We start from the raw sequence: 21,404 nt of genomic DNA on the forward strand, positions 1-21,404 counted from the left end.
GAAAGAAAGCGGAGGTATCAAGAGTGGTGACAAAATGTTTCATCTATCAGTAACTGAGGGGATCTGAAAGGAAAGTGGTGGGAGAATTAAAGAAGCGATGGAGTTCAAACAAGGAATTTTGAAATGGGGCCTAGGTCAATGAAAACACCAATAGTGACAGAGAGAAACTGAACAATGCACAAGAAGGCAGAGACAGAGAAATGCAGAGTATATGGGAGTTTGTCAGGCTATCAGAACCTACAGAGACAGGTAGGGGGTCGCGTGAGTCCATAAAAGGTAAGAGTTCATAAAACCTAACAATTCAACCAGTGAAAAATCAGTAAAACAGCAGAACGATTCTCTCAGGAAGGTTGTTAAAGTGAATAAGTCAAGATCAAGTGCAAACTCCCACAGATATCAGAAATCTACAAAAAAACATAGAAAATGCTAGAAATTCTCTGTAGGTCGAGCAGCGCCTGTGGAGGGAGAAAGAGAGTTAACATTTCAACAGTTCAAAAGAAAATTAACCACTCTTCTAAGCTGAGAACAATTGAGGGGAATAGTAACTGATAGATGAAACATTTAGTCACAAATCTTGTTATCTCCATTTTCTTCCCTCATTTTTGACTTCATTACCTCTGTATCTAACTATTCCTGCAGTCCTTGCCTTTCATATTCTATCCCCATTAGTTTGAGGGCACCCGTATCTTCTGCCTGTATCTTCACTTTACACCAGATCCCGTTCACCTATCTTCCCCACGTTTGGTGATCCAAACTGCTTCCCAGACTTGAGGTTAAAATTTCAAGGGATGCAGGTGTCACTGGCTTGGCCTGACTCTGTTGGACATCTTTAAATTTCTCTGGAAAACCGTGGTGGTGAGCTGCCCTCTTGAACCGCTACAGTCCATGTGCTGTAGGTAGACCCTCAATGCCCTATGGAGGGAATTCCAGGATTTTGACCCAGCAATGCTGAAAGAATAGCAATATATTTCCAAATGAAGATGGAGTCATGGAGTCGCATAGCATTGAAACAGAATCTTTGGTCCAACTCATCCAATGTGACCAGGTTTTCCAAACTAAACTCGTCAAACCTGTCTGTGTTTAGTCCATATCCCTTTAAACTTTTCCTATCCACGTACCTATCCAAATGTCTTTAAATGTTGCAACTGTACCTGCATCGACCACTTCCTCTGGTAGTTTATTCTATGTATGAACCATCCACTCTGTGAAAATGTTCCCTCTCAGGTCCCTCTTAAATCTTTCCCCTCTCACCTTAAAAATATGCCCCCTAATTTTGAACTCCCCCACCCAAAGGAAAAGACCTTTGCTATTCACCTCATCTATACCCCCAAGATTTTATAACCCTTTGTAAGATCACCTCTCAACCTCCTACACTCCAGTGAAACAAGTCCCAGGCTATCCAGCCACTCCTTATAACTCAAACTCTCCATTCCTAGCAACATCCTGGTAGATCTTTTCTGAGCCCTCTCCAGTTTAATAATATTCTTCCTATAGCTGGGTGACTAGAACTGAACACAGCTGGGAGAGGAATTTAAACGTAGTAGAACTCCCATTGTACTTACTGTCCTGTCTTCTACAGTCATCATTGACAATTGCTAACGAATTTGATTGTCCACGTAGGTCTACTAGATTAGAGGTCACATGCTTGGAAAGGTTGTCTCCAATTTCAAATAACTTCCCTTCCCATACCCCAACTCCCTTTCCAGCCCCTCCTCCTCCCTTCCATTACACTTACCAACCCTTCCTTCCAGCCAATTGGATTCCTTCCTCCCATTGATCAACCAGGTTGCACCTTCTAAGTGTATTCACCAATCACTGCCTCACCACTCCACCCCCTCCCCATCCTAAACCCTTCCCCATGCTTCCCCAACCCTTTATCTGCAGCTCCCCTCACCCCCACCCCCAGTCCTGAAGAAGTGTTACACCTGAAATGTTGACTTCTCCATCTCCTGATGTTGCCTGGCTTGTTGAGTTCTTCCAGCCTCCTGCTTATTCCAGCATCTGCAGTTTTTTTTGTCTCTAAGTTTGTCTTATAAGGTGGCAAGTTTATGGGGCATAATGCCTGCTTCTGATGCTAAAGTCTCTTACAATTTATTTCCAGAGTCAAATTCATGTCAGACATCGAAGGCCCCGCAAGAGGTGTGGAAACATACTGTTTTTCTAGCCATTTTAGCTTATAGCCTAGCTGTCACTGTTACAACGGTCTCACTTGGTGTAAGTAATTTAAAACAAATTATCACAATTGTTCATAGTGTTATCAAACATCCATGTGTTGTTAGCAGGGGATATAGTCAACGTGGATCATTGCCCATAATAGAATTATGTACAGCACAGTGACAATCCTTTATGTCTAATTACCTGTGATGCTGTTGGTAGCAGTCTTGCCTCTGAATCATAAGTTTCTAGGTTCATAATCCTCCAAACTGTGGCTTGAATGCCAATAAAAACATGGACTCAGTGAAGGAGTGCTGCAGTGCTGAAGGTGCCATATTTTTGACGAGCCATTGAACTGAGCTCCTGAGTGGCTGCTCAGGGAATTGCCAAAGGTCATTCCACGGCACAATTTCAAATTCTTCCCAATGTCTTGATGAACATTTATCCCTCAATCCATATCCCAAAACAAGTTACCTGATCATTATCACACTGCAGTTTGCGGGAGCTTTTTGTGCAAATTCACTGCTGTGTTTCCGACTCCAATCGCTTCAGAAAAAGCACTTTATTGTTTGCAAAGTGCTTCTTGGGATATCTGGTTGATGTAAATTCAAGCTTTTCATGACATATTTTGTTTCGGCTGGGGTTTCTACTCCACATGGGCTCCTATCTGCCTTATTGAAAACTGGCTGAGGCTAAATCATTGATAGCTTCCAAGAAGGGGTTATATATAGTTCTTGGGATGAAAGGGATCAAAGGGGCCAGGGAGAAAGCAGGAACATTGGACTGAGTTGGATGACCAGCCATGATCACATAGAAAATGGAGCCGGCTTGAAGGGCCAAATGGCCTACTCCTGCGCCTATTTTCCATGTTATGTCATCTCACACAAACGACATCATCCTCTATTCCCTTCTCCCTCATGTATTTGGCCATTTTCTAAAATAAAAGGGAAGTAAAGCTGTTCTCTCCCTAGCCCCAGGTGATTTAACCTGAGGGTCACCACACCTCAGATGCAGGGAGAGGTTGAGGAGGACAGTCATTCAAGATAACCTCAGCCAGTGCGGGAATTGAACCCACGCTGTTAGCAATGCTCTGCATTGCAAACCAGCCATCCACCCAACTGAGCTGCCTGATCCCCAGTTTCTTCAGTACATCTGTGCTAATTGTTTTTATTCATTCACAGGATGAGGGTATCGCTGGCTAAGCCAGCATGTATTGCCCATCCCTAATTGTCCAGAGGGCAGTGAAGAGTTAACCACTTTTCTGTGGGCCTGGAGTCACATGTAGGAAGGCAGTTTCCTTCCCCAAAGGGCATTAGTGAAACAGATGAGTTTTTCCAACAATTGACAATGAATTCATGGTCCTCGTTAGACTCTTAGTTCCATAATGTTTTAAAAATTAAATTCAAATTCCACCATCTATCATGCTAGGATTCAAACCCGGTCCCCAGTGCCTTACCGGGGTCTCCGGATCACACACGCAGTTCATCGAGTCTTTCCACCATTCAATATGATCATAGCCAATTTTGGCCATCCACTCCCCTTATCCTTTAATTCCTCATGAGATCAGGCTGCTGCCTATCTTAGCCTTAAACATATTAAATGACAGTGTAGTCACAACCTCTAGAGAATTCCAAAGATTTACAACTTGGAACTTGGTAAGGAGCTGGAGATTTAGAGAGGAGTTGAGGAAATATTTTTGAATATAAAACCCTCCTGTCTTAAAGCTGCGTCTCCTTATTCCCATCTCCCCTATAAAAGGAAACACCCTTTCAGCCATTTACTTGTCAAGTTGGCACGGTGGCTCAGTTGTTAGCACTGCTGTCTCACAGTGCCAGGGACCTTGGTTCAATCCCAGGCTGGGTGACTGTTGTGTGGAGTTTGCACATTCTCCCTGTGTCTGCGTGGGTTTCCTCTGGGTGCTCTGGTTTCTTCCCACAGTCCAAAGATGTGCAGGTCAGGTGGATTGGCCGTGCTAAATTTGGGGTTATGGGGATAGGGTGTGGGTCTGGGTGGGATGCTCTTCAGAGGGTTGGTGCAGACCTGATGGGCCAAATGGGCTCTTTCCTCACTATAGGATTCTATTAAGTCCCCTCAGTATCTCATATGTGATTGAACCTCAGTCTTGAAAACCCCAGTGGATACTCCTTGAGGCTGTGAAGAATAGAAGGTATGATAGTAATATTGTACTGACCCTGCAATTGACATTCATTCTAGGTTTTCATGTGTGTCCATAAACGTTCTAAGGGCAGACCGAATTCTAAAGAAGCACTCAGAAGCCAAGAGGAATCCAGCCTAACTTCTTCCAGAAAACGTGCATTAGCTCTGAATACAGACCGGGCCAGAGAAGCACAGAATCAGGAGTATGAAGACATGGCACTCATCAGAACCATCAGTCAGATACCGAGATAATGCAGGAATGCAAGTTAATGATGCAAATTCTATAGTACGTAGTACTAAGCTACCTGCAATAAGTGTTGGTTGGTACCTTTAGATATATTTGCAGAAGAAAATTCCCTCTGTAGAATTTCAGTTGTACTGCATAAATTTTTATTTGGTATGGGTTGCTGAACGTTAATGTGAGGTGTCTTAATTTGGAAACATATTGTGCTCAAATCATGGAATCACTACATGCAGGAAAAGGCTGGAATAGCAAAGAACTAAAATCAGACAGCACTGGAGGCTGCTTGAAAGAACTGCCTAATTAATCTAACTCTTCCTCAGAAAGGATTTACAAGATTGTTACCAGAGTTGGAGGGTTTGATCTATACGGAGAGGCTGGGACTGTTTTTTCTGGAATGTTGGAGGCTGAGGGGCGACCTTATAAAATCATGAGTACCATAGATAGTGTGAATAGCCAAGGGTAGGGGTGTGCAAAACTAGACAGCATCAATTTAAGGTGCGATGGGAAAGATTTAAAAGGGAACTGAGGGGCAACGTTTTCACACAGAGGGTGGTGCGTATGTGGGAATGAGCTGCCAGAGGAAGTGGTGGACGCTGGTACAATTACAACATTTAAAAGGTACCTGGATGGGTTTAGAGGGATATGAGTCAAATACTGGCAAATGCGATTAGATTAGTTTAAGATATCTGGTCGGCATAGACAAATTGGAACGAAGGGTCTGTTTCTGTGCGGTACATCTCTATGAGTCTTTGACTCTGCTTTTACTACAGAATCATCAAATATGTATAGAATGGAAAAGGACCCTGCAGCCCACCATGTCTGTGCAGGTCTATCTACTCTAGTCTCATTTTCCAGGACACAAACAGAAGTTGCTGGAGAAACTCAGCAGGTCAAGCAGCATCTGTGGAGACAAAAAGCCGAGTTAATGTTTCGGATCCAGTGATCCTTCTTCAGAGCTGTCCGAAGAAGGGTCAATGGATCTGAAACATTAACTCTGTTTCTCTCTCCATGGATGCTGCCAGACTTGCTGAGTTTCTCCAGCAATTTCTGTTTTTGTTTCAGATTTCCAACATCCACAGCTTTTTCTCCCCCCAGTTTCTCGCACTTGGCCTGTAGCCTTGTGTGCTACGGTACATCAGAAGTGATCACTTAAATATGGCATTTTGAAAGAGCAATTCATCGAGTGCCAACCAGATAATGAAACAACTCTCCTTTGAAAATCAGTTTCCACCAATACTCTTTAGGTATTATGAGACAGGTGGACACCATGGGGGCTGAGATGTATTATTTCCCCTTCCAACTCCATTTTGATTTAGCCTCTCTCTCGTTCCCTACCCTACCCTTTTCTTATTGTTTTTAAAAACCCTAATATGCTTAGAAAGGCAATTTGCCATCCTTACCTGGTCTGGCTGGCATGTAATTCCAGATTCACGGTAACGTGGCTCAATCTTAACTGCACTCTGGACCTACCAGTTCAAGGGCAATTAGGGATGGCCCACATAAACTGACGGGTGAGTGGGCTACCATCACCTCTCCTCCCCCTCGACAGGTGAGGCAAGGATGGATTGGGATTGGAGCAGACAGGGCACTACATTTTATGATCCCCACTCATAAACCACTTGGGACGGTTCATGAAATTAGAGTTAAGACAAAGAAGATTTTATTTTGAGACAAAGAGCAATAAATGGTTGGATTGTCCAGCTAGGAAGGGTTAGAGAGGGAAAAGCATTAGAAACATTCAGGGAGAGGAGCTCCTCCAGAGTGTCCTACACAATATAAATGTATTGCAAAGATATAGTTACCATATGAGAAATACAAGGTTTAATAAACTAAACATTTTGACCCTTGGGTGTGATAATCACAGCCCCACAAAGGGTCTAAAACCTGTTTCTGGTCACCTTTATTAAATGGTAGGCCGGATGGTGAAGGCAGCTTTTGGCACGTTTGCCTTCATTAGTCAGAGTATTGAGTATAGGAGTTGGGAAATCATTGTTGCAGCTGTAAAAGATATTGGTAAAGCCACATTTGGAGTACTGCATACAATTCTGGTCGCTGTGCTATAGCAAGGATATTATTCATTTGGAAAGGGTGCAACAAAGATTTATAAGAATGTTACCCGAGACTGGAAGGTTTGAGTCATAAGGAGAGAGTGGATAGGCTGGAACATTTTCTCACTGGAGCGTCAGAGGCTGAGGGGTGACCTTAAAGAGGTTTATAAAATCATGAGGGGCATGGATAGGGTAAATAGACAAGGTATTTTCCTCAGGGTAGGAGAGTTCAAAACCAGAAGGGTTTAAAGTGAGAGGGGGAAGATTTAAAAGGGACCTAAGGGGCAACGTTTTCACACCGAGGATGGTGCGTGTATGGAATGAGCTACCACAGGAAGTGGTAGAGGCAGGTACAATTACAACATATAAAAGATGTTTACGATTGCAATTCCACACCAGATGTAATTTAAAGATCCGACATATGAAAGTTTCCTATCTTTACGTTAGGCTACTGTATATTTTGCTAAATTGCATTCTGATTTGAATACAAATTGACTTGTGAACAGACTCCAGAATGGAACCCTTTTACAACCTGGAGACTGCCTGTAGTGAGAGATATCAATTACTGAGACAATCTTAACAAAATAAAATATCGGGTAAGAGAAATAAAGAGTTAAACAAAACAGAACTTTTCATTTTTAAGAAGTTAGCTTAATGTTATGCACATGCTTGGCCGCAATCATAAGAGCTTTTGCCCAAAACGTCAATTTTCCTGCTCCTCGGATGCTGCCTGACCTGCTGTGCTTTTCCAGCACCATTCTAATCTTGACCGCAATCATTCCTTGCTGCACTGGTGTCAGCGAATGCATCATTCAATAATATGCTGCTTTCCTACTCCTCCTGCCAAAATGGACAAGTTAACTTTTACCTACATTGTATTCCACCTGCTGAGTTTTCACCCACTCACCCAACCTCCCTAAACCCCTCTGCTGCAGACTTCCTAGCTCTGCTAGCACCCTCCTGCCTTGGTAAAATCAGCAACATAGGCCGGTTCAGCCCTACGTTCAGCCAGCCACGCCTGCTCTGTCACTCGATTTGATTTGGTGTCAGCCGTGCCTCGGGGTCAGCACTCCCACTTCAGAGCCACTGGGTTTATAATCCCACTCCCGGGGACTTGAGTAAATCCACTCAGTCGCTCCAGTGCAATACTGAGGGAGTCACTGTGGGAGCATCACCTGGAGAATGAGATCTTAAACCAGGGACCCCGCCTTCTGACATGGATATAAAGATTCCACGGCAACAATACAAAGACTGGGAAGTGTTCATGGACAATATTTATCACACAGAATCACAGAAGCTGGCTGTTCCGTCCATCATGCCTACACTGGTTCTGTTATCTGGTGTTAATCTCCTGCCTTTACTCCCATATCCCTGCACATCATTTCTACTCAAACAATCATCCGATGTCCATTTTGAATGTCCCAACTGAACCTGTCTCCCCCCCAGATTTCCAGGCAACTTATTCCATATCTTTAACCACGCGCTGCATTAAAGTGTTTTTTTTTCTCAAATCAGACTTGTTTCATTTGACTACCATAGTCATACAACATGGACCCTTCAGTCCAGACAATCCACACTGATAATGTTCCCAAACTAAACTACTCCCACCTGGCTGCACTTGGTCCATAACCCTCTAATCCTTTTCTATTTATGTACTTATCCATATGTCCTTTAAGTGTTGTAACTGTACGCACATCCACCACTTCCTCTGGCAGTTCATTCCACACACGAATCACTCTCTGTGTAATAGAAAACGTTGTTTCTCGTGCCCTTTTTAAATCTTTCTCGTCTCGCCTTAAAAATATGCCCCCTAGCTTTGAACTCTCCCACCCCGGGGAAAAGATCCTTGTGGTAGGCTTCAACCTCTTTATCTTTGCCCCTCATGAGTCCTTAACCTCTCCAAGTTCACCCCTCAACCTCCTACATTCCAGTGAAAAAAGTCCCAGCCCTTTCGGTCTATTTTTATATTTCAAACCTTCCATTCCTGGCAACATCCTGATAAATCTTTTCTGAACCCTCTCCAGTTTATTAGCATCTTTCCTATAACAGGGTGACCAGAACTGCACACAGTACTGCAGAAACGGCCTCACCAATGTCCTCTACAACCTCAACATGACGTCCCAATCCTATACTCAAAGGCCTCAGCAATGAAGGTAAGCGTGCTAAACACCTTCTTAACCACCAGTCGACATATGACACAAACGTCACTCTAAATCTGTGCCCTTTCAATCTCATTTCATTTACAAGCTTATCCAGTGGTTTAGACAGTGGGTTTGGATCGGCTCAGGTTTGGAGGGCCAAAGGGCCTGTTCCTGGACTGTAAATTTTCTTTGTTCTACACCCAATATCTCTAAAATGGTTCACATATTCATCAATATGTTGCTGCTTGTGGGATCTTGCTGTGCGTAAATTCGCTGCTGTGACTCCTCCATTAGAAGAGCAATTGCACTTCAAACATACGTCACTGACTGTAAAATACTTTGGAATGTCATGTAGTCTTCGAAGGAGTGAGGTAAGTCATCCTTTCTGTTAGATTCCGGTGGACCTGTATCTCGATTCCATCTCCCTCAGTCATGAAGTTGTCCCTCAATTGTGTCAACTGCCTTTTGTGCAAAAGAGCTCCAAATTTCTACCACATCCTGTTTGTGAAAAAAGCTGATCCTCAAACCCCTGAAAGGCCTGCCTCTAGAGTTCGGATTATTTCCCCTTGTTGCCTCCCACTGGGGGGAAGTAGGCTGCCCGTCTTACTGCAGACTTTAATTTTGTATTATCACAAAAGTAGCCGGCTAAATCATACAGGCTGTCACATTACTGGAGGCTTCTACCACAGAAATGCCTTAGCAGAGGTAATCTTTTATTCAAAGGTTACCCTTGAGTGCACTTGGTAGCTGCTGCAATTTGTCACTGTCAGAAGTAGCTCAGCAGCAACAGAAACTCTCACCATTCGGGTTGATGGACCAGCAGAGAATAGATTTCTCCAGCATCTTAAGGTGTATGAGGATCTTCAGAACCTATTCCTTTCTCCCTAAGTAAGTCGGTCAAGAGCTACCTTCTCAGTAAATCTCTATCCCACCTCTGTCAGAGAAAACAGAACATTACAACGTGCGCTGGTGTAGCCTTCAAATGCCCAACTGCACTTCACAGCAACATTGACAAACACAGTCAAGCGCTATTCCATCAGGTGACCTAAGTGCTTATTTAAAGAGCTGGGTCCTGAGGGATGAAAGAGCTGAAAATGTGTTGCTGGAAAAGCGCAGCAGGTCAGGCAGCATCTCCTGTTCCTTGGATGCTGGCTGACCTGCTGCGCTTTTTCAGCAACACATTTTCAGCTCTGATCTCCAGCATCTGCAGTCCTCACTTTCTCCTCTCCTGAGGGAGGAAAGACCAGGAAGAGAGATTTAGGGCCATTAACTGTACAGAGTGGGTGAGTGGAACAATTGGAACAACATAGTGGCATTATCACTGGACTGTTAATCTGAAGACCCAGATAACATTCTGAAGACAATGGTCGAATCCTGCCACGGCAGATGGTGGAATTTGAATTCAATTAAAGAAAAAATCTGGGATTAAGAATCTGACGATGACCATGAATCCATTGCTGATTGTTGGAAAAACCTATCTTGTTCATCAATGCCCTTCAGGGAAAGAAACTACCATCCTTACCTGGTCTGGCCTACACATTGACTCCAGACCCACAGCAATAAATGCTGGCCTAGCCAGTGATACTGTCATCCTGTCACAGGCGAGAATTGGAGGGGCAGAGAGAGTAATGTGGTGGGGTGAAGTTTCAAGGATAGGGGGGGAATATGTACCACTGTGTAACGACCAGGAATGGCTGCTGCCTCTTTACCAGAAACACCACCCTGACTAAAATTACACATCTCACCACAAACACTGGCTTTGATTTGTGATTTCATACCGAGGGATTATCATTGCTCCTGCAGCTTTAAACATAAAGATATGAACTGATTAATTCTTTCTCCCCCATGATCATATTCTCACATTAACTTCACAAAACACCTCCTCAAGGGGTGAGAGAGAAGCCATACTGTGCTGATAATGACAGTCAGGGATTGCCATCTCAGTACTCAATGGGCCAAAGGGCCTTTTTCCGCGCCTTAAACCTACATGACTTCCTGACTCTTTGGAGGTGCCTTGCTGCATCACCTCCCTCAGGTGGGACCCAAAACACCTCCAACAGCCCAGGGCATGGAGGGTTGTACCTGTGTGGGAAATCCTCAGCAGGACAGAGGACTGCAAATCCTGGACCGCCAAAGGATACCTGCAGCAAGATCAGCACATTTCCCCAATCGCAGCATCACAGGCCTAGTGCTGCCTCCCAATCTCCAAAGCAGCCAGCAGGAGACGGTAAACATTGGTAATGGTTTTCCTCAGCATGAGGACACGCGGCCTTACACTCACACTGCCTCTGTCAGTACACTGCTCACTGACGCTGAAGACACTGTTTCTCATGGAACCCTACAGTGTGGAGGCAGGCCATTCTGTCCATCATGTCCACACCGACCCTCTGAAGAGCATGACAGCCCAGACCAACCCCTGTACCCCTACTCCTGCATTTCCTATAGCTAGCCCACATAGTCTGCACATCCACTATGGGCTTTTAAACATGGCTATTCCACCTGATCTGCACATCTTTGGACTGTCAGAGGAAACCGGAGGAAACCCACGCAGACACAGGAAAGAATGTGCAAATTCCACACAGACAGACCCCCGAGGGTGGAATTGAACCCGGGTTTTTGGCGTTGTGAGGCAGCAGTGCTAACCACTGAACTAATGTGTCAGCTCACTTTTCCTCCCCTGTCGCTGGCAATGGCTTCTCTTTTTCTCTGATGTTCCCCTTTGTCTTTCTGCCATCTTCCCCCTGACGTTTGGCCCTCTCTCAACGTTCCTGCTCTTTCCCTGATCTTTCCCTGGTCCTATTCCCATCCAGATGCCGACACCTGGTCTTACCCCAGCTACACTGCCCATTTTCACTTCACCCTCTTGTCCAGTTATGTTTGCCCCGTAATGTTCCCTGCCTTAAATGCACAGCTCCCACCCTTCCTTCTCCCCCTTGCCCCAGGCATTGTGAGTCCCCTCTGCATCCCAGTTTTCTCCTTTCGTTATCCCAGGAGCCTCCGACAAACACGCCATTTCAGTTCCATCCCCCACCATTCCTTTATTGCCCTGCCCAACCCCGTTTTGCTGACACCCAGTTTCACACCAAAGCCCATGTTCAGTTCAGCCCCACTCGCTTGCCCCTGCTTAGGTTTATCAGGTGGCTGCCCCCCACTTTCGGCAGGTCAATGCATAGGGCTTGTTTCCACCTGTTGCACTGTAAGCATTTAACTATGACCGTTTCTATCCAAGTTATCATACAATAAATACCTCAGTTGAACTTGCTTCCGCCACATTTCCAGGCAGCAACCTCCATACCCTAACTATTCACTGTGTGAAAAGGTTTATATAGAAATGATGCGTGGGATATAGGGGTAAAACTGCTTTTTTGCTTTTAGAAGTGACTCACTGGTTAGCACTGCTGTTGCCTCACAGTGTCAGGGAACCAGGTTTGATTCCAATCTCTGGTGACTGCGTGTGGTGTTTGCACATTCTCCCTGTGTTTACGTGGGTTTCCTCCGGGTGATGTGGTTTCCTTCCACAGTCCAAAGACGTAAAGGTTAGGTGGATTGGCCATGGTAAATTGCCCATTGTTTCCAGCGATGTGTGGGTGAGGTGAATTAGCCATGGGAAATGCAGGGCTATGGGGATCAAGTGGGACTAGGTGGGATGCTCTTCAGAGGGACAGTGCAGATTCGATGGGCCAAATGGCCTGCCCTGTAGGAATTCTCGGAAAAAGTAATGGATTGGCACTGGAGAGTGCAGGTACAATGGGCTGGTGTTTCTGTTTTCTTTGCAAATCATTTTAAATCCTTCATTTTGTTTCTCCCTTTAATGAGCGGGAAAAGCTTCTCCCTGTCGACTCTATTCAGCCCGCTCATGGTTTTGAAAACCTCTTCCAGATTGTCTCTCAGCCTTCTTTTCTCCAAGGGGAACAAACCCCAGCTTCTCTGACCAAACTCAGAGCAAAAACTCAGTGATTCCTCACACCCTTCCCGAAATGCGATGATCAGTGCAGGTTTGCAGGAGTCAGCCAAACTAACAGTGGAGACAGATTTTTAACCTCAATTATTCTACTTTAGGGGAACCAGCAAACTTTCTCGGGCTGGATGTTCATTGATACCACGACTCCCACTCCCTCTTCTTCCCCCTGCCCGTTAGTCAGGAGCTGACAACAAAACCAGCTCCTCTTATACAGACAATAGGAAGAAGATATGAATACAGAGCTTAGTTTTCATTCATTCATTAACGAGATGTGGGGGCCACTGGCTGGGTCAGCATTAATTGCTCGTCCCTAGTTCCCCTTAAGAAGGTGATGGCGAACAGCCCCTTCTCATTCATTCACAAGATGAGGGCATACTGGCTAGGAGAAAGTGAGGACTACAGCTGCTGGAGATCAGAGTCAAGAGTGTGGTGCTGGAAAAGCACAGCAGGTCAGGCAGCATCTGAGGAGCAGGAAAATTGACGTTTCGGGCATAAGTCCTTCATTAGGGCTCGTTCCCGAAACATCAATTCCCCTGCTCCTCAGATGCTGCCTGATCTGCTGTGCTTTTCCAGCACCACACTCTCATGTATTGGCTGGGCCAGCATTTATTGCCCATCTCTAATTGCCCAGAGGGCAGTTAAACATCAACCACATTGCTGTGGGTCTGGAGTCACATGTCAGCCAGACCAGGTAAGGATGGCAGTTTCCTTCCCTAAAGGACATTAGTGAACCAGGTGGGTTTTTCGACAATCGACAACAAGCCATCATTAGACTCTTAACTCCAGATTTTGTTTCTTTATTGAATTGAAATCATCATATTAGACTCAAAAGCAATACAAACCTGATCCATACAAACTGCCAACATTTAATGTCTGGATACACAAACAAACAATGACAGTTTTGTATCAGCAGGTGATTGACAGCTACAGAATAATTCAAAAAGAGGAGGAAAAGAATGGAAACACTTTGTGCTATCAATGGCAGACTGAATGACTCCTCTCAAGTCTGATGTTCAATGGTTTCATCAGCATTAAACTTGGATGAAACACCACAGAAGCAACTAGTAATATACCAAAGGGAAGGTTACAGTTTAAGTATAATTACCTCCAGCAATTTAACTTTTAACAGGATTGTAGATAGCAAGGTTTGGTCAAATACAAAAGAATGCTGTTAAAATGCATTAAGGCAGCAGACAGCAATTTTACAAGGCAGTGACACTCCTGATAGGAATGACCTTCGAAGGCAAGGAAAATGTGTAATAAACTAACACATTATAATGTATCTTTTAAGAGGAGAATAGTTTATTAGAGGCAGAACCCTAAAAGGACAAGCATTCGATTGGAGGTCATAATGAATGTGTCATATGAGCAGTGAAACTAGGCTGGCATTTCAGTGAGTAATGTGGGAGTACATTTGGTTGAGATATTAAATCAAAGCCCTGATACTACTCGGAGGTACAATCGTGAAGACAGCCATAAGTTATCCCCAGTTCCCAAATCAATATTTATCCCCCAAACAACATCACAAACGCAGGTGATCTGGACATTAAAATAAATCCATTTCAGACAATGTTAAGAGTATGCGTTAGTACATGGAACTATGATAGAACGTAGAACGTTACAGCGCAGTGAGGGCAACTTAACATTCCAGGATTGTAGATGCTTCAGGCGAGATAGAAAGGGATAACCAGAAGGAGATAGAGGGATAGATATGTAATCAAATCAAGGAAAGGTGTAAAAAGACCAGGGTTGTTGTAGTGGATGATTTTAACTTCCCCAATCTTGACTGGGTCTCCCTTAGTTCCAGGGGCAGAATTTGTTAGATGCATCCAGGAGGATTTCTTGAAACAATATCCAGATAATCCACTTGGAAAGCGGTCGTACTAGAACTTGTATTGGGGAATAAGCTAGGCCAGGTGATCAAAGTTGCAGTGAGGCACATTTTGCGAACAATGATCATAATTCGTTAGGTTTTAAGATAGTTACGGATCAGACTGGCCCTCGGGTGCAAACGCCAGATTGGAGAAGGCAAACTACAACAGTATTAGGTGGAACTGGAGAAATAACACTGTTTGAGGGTAACATGTGGGAGTCTTTTAAAGCCTAGTTGCTCAAAGTTCTGGATCTTGATCGGTAAGCCAATGGGCCGAGGAATCACAGAAGAAGTTTTAATTTAGATAAATGTGAGGTGCTGCATTTTGGAAAGGCAATTCAGGGTAGAACTTGTATTCTTTATGATGTGGTCCTGGGGAGTGTTGCTGAACAAAGAGACCATGGAGTGCAGTTCACAGTTCCTTGAAAGTGGAGTCACAGATAGATAGGATAGTGAAGAAGGTGTTCAGTGTGCTTGCCTTTATAGGTCAGAGTTTTGAGTAGAGGTGTTGGGAGGTCATGTTGTGGCTATTCAGGACATTGGTTAGGCCACTCTTGGAGTACTATGTGCAATTCTGCTCTCCCTGCTTTCAGAAGGATATTGTGAAACTTGAAAGAGTTCAAAAAAGATTTACAAGGATGTTGCCAGGGTTGGAGGATTTAAGCTATAGGGAGAGGCTAAATAAGCTAGGGCTATTATCCCTGGAGTGTCAGAAGCTGAGGGGTGACTTTATAGAGGTTTATAAAATCATGAGGGACATGGATAGGGTAAATAGGCAAGATCTTTTCCCCGGGGTGGGAGAGTCCAAAACTCGATGGCACAGGTTTAGGGTGAGAGGGGAAAGATATAAAAGGGAGCTAAGGGGCAACTTCTTCACGCAGAGGGTGGTGCGTGTATGGAATAAACTGTCAGTGGAAGTGGTGGAGGCTGGTACAATTACAATATTTAAAAGGCATCTGTATGGGTATATGAATAGGAAGGATTTAGAGGGATATGGGCCATGTGCAGGCAAATGGGATTAGATTTATATAGAACATCTGGTAGGCATGGACGAATTGAACCGAAGGCTCTGTTTCCATGCTGTATATATCGAAGACTCTATGACCAGCATGATCCTGTATAGATGAAAGATAAGGATGGCAAAATTCAAGAACCTTGGATGACACGAGATATTGAAAGTTTAGTTAAGAGTAAAAAGGAAGTATATGTAAGGATTAGGAAGCTGAAAACAGACATTAACAGGAATGAGGAGGGCTAAAATGGGCCATGAATCCTTGGCAAGTAGGACAAAGGATAATCCCAAGACATTTTATACATATGTCAGGAGCAAGACAGTAGCTAGCGAAAGGGCAGGTCCACTCAAGGACAAATGAGGGAATCATTGCATGGATCCAGAGCAGACAGGTAAATGGATAGGACTGTGGGAGGAAACCAGAGCACCCAGCAGAAATCCACACCGACACAGGGAGAAAGTGCAAACTCCAGACAAGGCAATCACCAAAGAAGAAAGTGAGGACTGCAAATGCTGGAGCTTAGAGTCAGAGTGTAGTGCTGGAAAAGCACAGCAGGTCAGGCAGCAGCCGAGGAGCAGGAAAATCGATGTTTCGGGCATAAGCCCTTCCAGCTGGGTTGATAAGACCTGATGGAATCTATCCCAGGATACTGAGGGAGACAAACGAGATTGCTGGGGCCTTGACAGAGATCTTTGTATTCTCTTTGGCCATAGGTGAGGTTCCAAAAGACTGGAGAATAGCCAACACTACTTTTTTTTAAAAAACAAAGGTCAACAGGATTAGTAAGGTTGCAGACAACATGAAAATTGGAGGAGTTATGGATAGTAAGGAAGGCTGTCAAAGAATACAGCAGGATTCAGATCAGTTGGAAAGCTAGAATTATAGAATCCTCACAGTGCAGAAAGAGGCCCATTGAGTCTGCACCAATCCCTGAAGAGCATCCCACCCGGACCCAACCACCACCCTCTCCCCATAACCCCGCATTTCCCATGGCTAATACATACAACCTGCACATCCCTGGATACCACAGGGCAATTTAGCATGGCCAATCCACCTGACCTGCACATCTTTGGACTGTGGGAGGAAACCGGAGCACCCGGAGGAAACCCACGCAGACACGGGGAGAATGTGCAAACTCCACACAGTCACCCGAGGTTGGAATTAAGCCTGGGGTCCTGGCGCTAACCACTGTGCCACCGTGCCCCCCCGGTGGAGAAAGGTGAGTGGAGAAATGGCGGATGAAGTTTAATCCAGACAAAGGTGAGGTGATGCATTTTGGGAGGTCAAGTGCAAGAGGAAAATATACAGTAAATAGCAGGATCGATATACAGAGGGATTTTGGGTGCAAGTCCATAGCTCCCTGAAAGTAGCAACACAAGTGGATAAGGTGGTGAAGAAGGGGTACGGCATGTTTGCATTTGGCGGCTGGGGCTTGGAGTATAATAGTTGGCAAGTCATGTTGCAGTTGTGTCACTCTTTAGTTAGCAGATTTGAAGTATTATATTTGGTCCAAAGATGGAAAAAGACTTGGAGCCTCTACCATCACCATTCACAGTTCCATAAAACTACGTACATGCAAAAGGGCACACTGCCCCACAGCAACACAGACAGTTTGGGGGGGGGGGGGGGGGGGGGTGGAGGTGTGTGGGGTGTCAGTTAACTTGGGCAGCCAGTGTCAATAGGATCCATGCCAACAGCAATAGCTCTGACCCTTGTTTTGCTGAGGTGAACTTGGGATCTACCTCCTTGCACTAACCATGGTGGAGACTGTGGTGTTGACAGTCAGGCACAGAACACAACAACAACCACCAATATTCCCTTCCATCTGTCTGCCCAATTTCCAAACACATTCAAAACCTTACAGTTGTAGCTTGTCTTGTTCATCTTTGGAGGCTACGTCCAACAACAACTTTGTTAGTAGAAATTAAAACTAAATTCAATGATTTATCAATGATCAAAACAATTTTAACACCAGCTCTGAGGAAGACATTTTTATTGAATGTTTTACTGGGGAGTCAACAAGGGATTGTCAGTGCCTGACAGTTGGGCCACGGTTAACATCATGTACACACAGGTCAGGTATAACATAGGTTAGAGTCAATGACCTTACATTTTTAACTTGCTGCCCAAGTATAAAAGAGGTGTTGCGGAACAGGCACATCTCATCCAACAATAATACCAGCTTCCTTGTTTAAAGCAAAAACGGACTCACTTTCAAGCCTGACACGTATTTGTTATTTTGAGAAATTGCTGTGGGAGGTTTCTATAATGAATGGGAATGGGGGGGGAGCAGTAATTCAGAATTCCAGACTGATGTTCTGACATGGCTTCAAATCAAATCATAATATCTGAAATGCGATAGAACTTTTACAAATCTGGAATGAAAAGCTAGTGGATGTCAACCATGGAATGTTGCCTGTTGCAAGAAATACCCATCTGCCTCATCAACGGCCTTTAGAGTCATAGAGCCATAGAGTCAGAGATGTACAGCACGGAAACAGACCCTTCAGTCCAACTCATCCATGCCGGCCAGATATCCCAACCCAATCTAGTCCCACCTGCCAGCACCCGGCCCATATTCCTCCAAACCCTTCCTATTGATATACCCACCCAAAGGCCTTTTAAATGTTGCAATTATACCAGCCTCCACCACTTCCTCTGGCAACTCATTCCATAAATTACCTGGACTGTTCCACATGAGACTCCGTACCTACAGCAACCTACACCTGACGAAGGAACAGCTCTCCAAAAGCTTGTGATTTCAAATAAACCTATTGGACTATACTCTAATGTCATGTGGCCTCTGACTTTGATTCGTCAAGGCACTCTGAAATAGCTAAGCAATACACTCAATTAAAGGCTGATTAGGAGTGGGTAATAAATGCTAGCCATATCAGTGAGGAACATATACAAGCGGCAAAAGGAGAATCTGCTACTCCAGTTTTACACCCAGCCCACAAGATGAAAATCTTCCCCAGCTCAGTCTCTATACTCCCAACCCCAACAATATACATTCAATCTAACCTCCGAAAAGCAATTTCCCCTGCAAGCTATTATACGCTCTTCCTTATGTGATTAGATTAGATTCAATTCCCTACAGTGTGGAAACAGGCCCTTCGGCCCAACAAGTCCCCACCAACCCTCCAAAGAGTAACCACCCAGACCCATTCCCCTACTCCCTACTAATGCACCTAACACTATGGGCAATTTAGCATGGCCAATTCACCAGACCTGCACATCTTTGGACTGAGGGAGGAAACTGGAGCACTCGAAGGAAACCCACGCAGACACGGGGAGAATGTGCAAACTCCACACAGAAGTTGCCCAAGGCTGGAAATGAACCTGGGACCCTGGTGCTGGGACACTGAGCCACTGTGCCGCCCATGTCCTCGGACTTATGCTCGTTATGAACCGGGCTAACACTGATTGTTTTCAAACGTTTAATCCTTGTAGCCAAACTGGATTCTTTCACCCGTGTGTCTGGCTGACTCGCAGCACAGATCCTTGAGATAAAAGTACATTGTTCTAAAGCAGGACATAACTAGTTCAGTTTTAAATCTGACACTGAAACCTGTAGCAGCATTTAAATCCATGCTTTTCATTCATGGTTGCAGCTCAGTAAGAGTGCTGTCATCATTAAACGTCTCTGTTTTCCTTGCTAATTTTAAAATGTGTGTGTAATGACAACATCAGAAGCGTTTTAGAAAAAACACATTTAGTCAGCTACAACAGGCTGAATCTTAAGTTTTCTCGGTTAAATGCAGGTTGCATAGAGTTCTTTGGAGGGATTTTTGCCACAAAGCCTAAAGAGTTTCCTTGCTGTATCTTATCTCATTAACTACCTACTTTATTCCTAAGGTGAATGGCAGATCGGAATCTATCCCCATCTCACCATCCACTCTTCCCCGAACTCTCCAATCGGCGACTGTCCATGAAAGACCAGCATCCCTTGTATTTGCACCATTTTAAATGGATACGGTGCACCCAGATCAGCACTGACATTACAAAGCTGCCTGCTCAGTTCAGGACATTTCCAGCAGGTGTCGAAGGAGGGGAAGATGGAACCATGATTTCTGACAGGGAGCTACTGGTTTTATTCGAAGGGGTGGTGCAAAGCAGCGGAGTCCTCTTCCTGGAAGACCAGCAGAGGAAGCCATGATACTAGAGCCCAGCGGCCTGTTCTGCGGTCACTGCCCTGGTCAGTGCCATCTCTGTGGTCCAAAGAAACACCTAGACCTTCTCTTCTGCACCAGGGTAGCTCTCTGCCTGTCACCCTTCGCACTCACCCTGTCTCTGCAACTGCCCCCACTTCCCACCAAGGCTCACATTCTCTCACTCTCACTACTGCCTCTTGCCTCACTTGCTTTCAACACTCCCACTCCCAATCTCCCACATCCCCAACCCTAAATGCTGCCTCCTCTGCCACAAAACACCTTTCGCTCTCCTACGCCAATACTAACAGCAGTGCCACCCATTTTCCATTCGCTCAGTTAGACCCTTTCTCTCATTACAAGAGAAACAAAGCCCAGAGCTGGTCAGGAAGAGCCAGGAAGGGTGGAGGAATGCCAGGCATTAAGTTTCTCACCCTCTGAAAAGGACAGAATCCCAGGCCTTGTAGGAGAAACTTCTATGGGGGAATAAAGAAACGCCACCTCAGAAAGTATCACTCTTCATTCACTCAACTCTCACAGAAACCCCAATCTCAGTGTCATTCACTTCCTACCACAAGCCGCAATGCCCTCTCTCTCTCATCCTGCAGGTACTGCCAGCAACGCTACTGTCGCCGTAGTGAATTTGTCAGCTCCACTGGCAGCCACCTCCTTGACCTCTGGGGATAAGAGTACAAGACCCCAGAGGAAACATCTGTAAAGCTGCCTCTGCAGCTGGTTCTGGAAGAAACAGCGCAATCCTGAGGGCTGCCCAAGACCAGGCTGCTGCTCAGTCCTGGCAGGAGAGGACCCTGTGGTGTGGACAACCAATGACTCAAACCAGACACACAAGGAGGAACAGGAGCAGCAGACTAGCATGTGGGAGGCAATAGCACCCATTGCCCCAAGGCTGTGGCAATGCAGCAACCCATTGGACTGTCCACCATGAACACGTTGATGGCTGCCACGCCCAGGGTCCTCTGCTGGAGAGGCACACACATACCTGCACTCCATTGGCCCAGCCAGTGGTCCTCAGGACTGGAGGCATGGTGACAGGGGGACAGGGAGACGGGTGAGTACCTCAAGTGGCCTCTCCTCACAAGGACACAGGGCAGTGCCAGGATGGGCTCTAAGCCATACCTAGGTTTCTTAGAGGTCCTCACTCACAACACTCCTACCATTCTCTATGCTGTCTGATCCCTCTGTTTATGCTAAGGAAGGTTCACTTGTACCTGCCAAGACCACCCCTGGCACGAGTGGGCCGTCTAGCCACAAATCCCACCCGAGAGTTGCCTGACCAAACCTTTAAAGACATTGGGCTCCAGTGCTGAGCAGGTTCCCTCCACCCCAGCTGCAGAACCAGGGGAGTACATGGGAGGGAGAGGAGATGAAAACATATTGAGAGCACTTCAATGAGACAGTGACAATGCATCAATACTTGGTCAGGTCTCCATGTGACTCCAGACACACAGCAATGCGGCTGACTCCTAACTGGTCTCTGAAATGGCCCAGCAAGCCACTCAGCTCAAGGAAAATCAGGGATGGTAACAAACGCTGGCCACGCCAGTGACACCCAGATACAACGGAAGAGCTAGCGATAAAAATATGATCTCCAAAACTCAAGATAAGTCCTCAAAATCCCATCCATTAAAAACAAGACTTGAA

At 45.2% G+C, this 21,404-nt stretch overlaps 1 protein-coding gene across 3 annotated transcripts in view; it reads left to right on the forward strand.

Moving 5' to 3' along the window:
- The window catches only part of LOC122550930 (T-cell-specific surface glycoprotein CD28-like), a 43,637-nt gene extending 36,411 nt beyond the window's left edge, over positions 1-7,226 (forward strand). For 2 of the 3 annotated variants that reach the window (XM_043692412.2, XM_043692411.2), the window contains 2 exons: positions 2,102-2,214; positions 4,369-7,226. In XM_043692412.2, coding sequence (XP_043548347.2) covers positions 2,102-2,214; positions 4,369-4,563 — 308 coding nt within the window. In that variant the 3' untranslated portion in view covers positions 4,564-7,226. The remainder of the gene's footprint in view (positions 1-2,101; positions 2,215-4,368) is intronic. The other variant, XM_043692413.2, reaches the window with a different exon arrangement.
- The last annotated feature ends 14,178 nt before the right edge of the window (positions 7,227-21,404 follow it).

The sequence above is a fragment of the Chiloscyllium plagiosum genome, unplaced genomic scaffold, assembly GCF_037043375.1.
Source record: "Chiloscyllium plagiosum isolate Xiang-an unplaced genomic scaffold, Cpla_swu_hap1 HiC_scaffold_6, whole genome shotgun sequence".
Taxonomy (NCBI): domain Eukaryota; kingdom Metazoa; phylum Chordata; class Chondrichthyes; order Orectolobiformes; family Hemiscylliidae; genus Chiloscyllium; species Chiloscyllium plagiosum.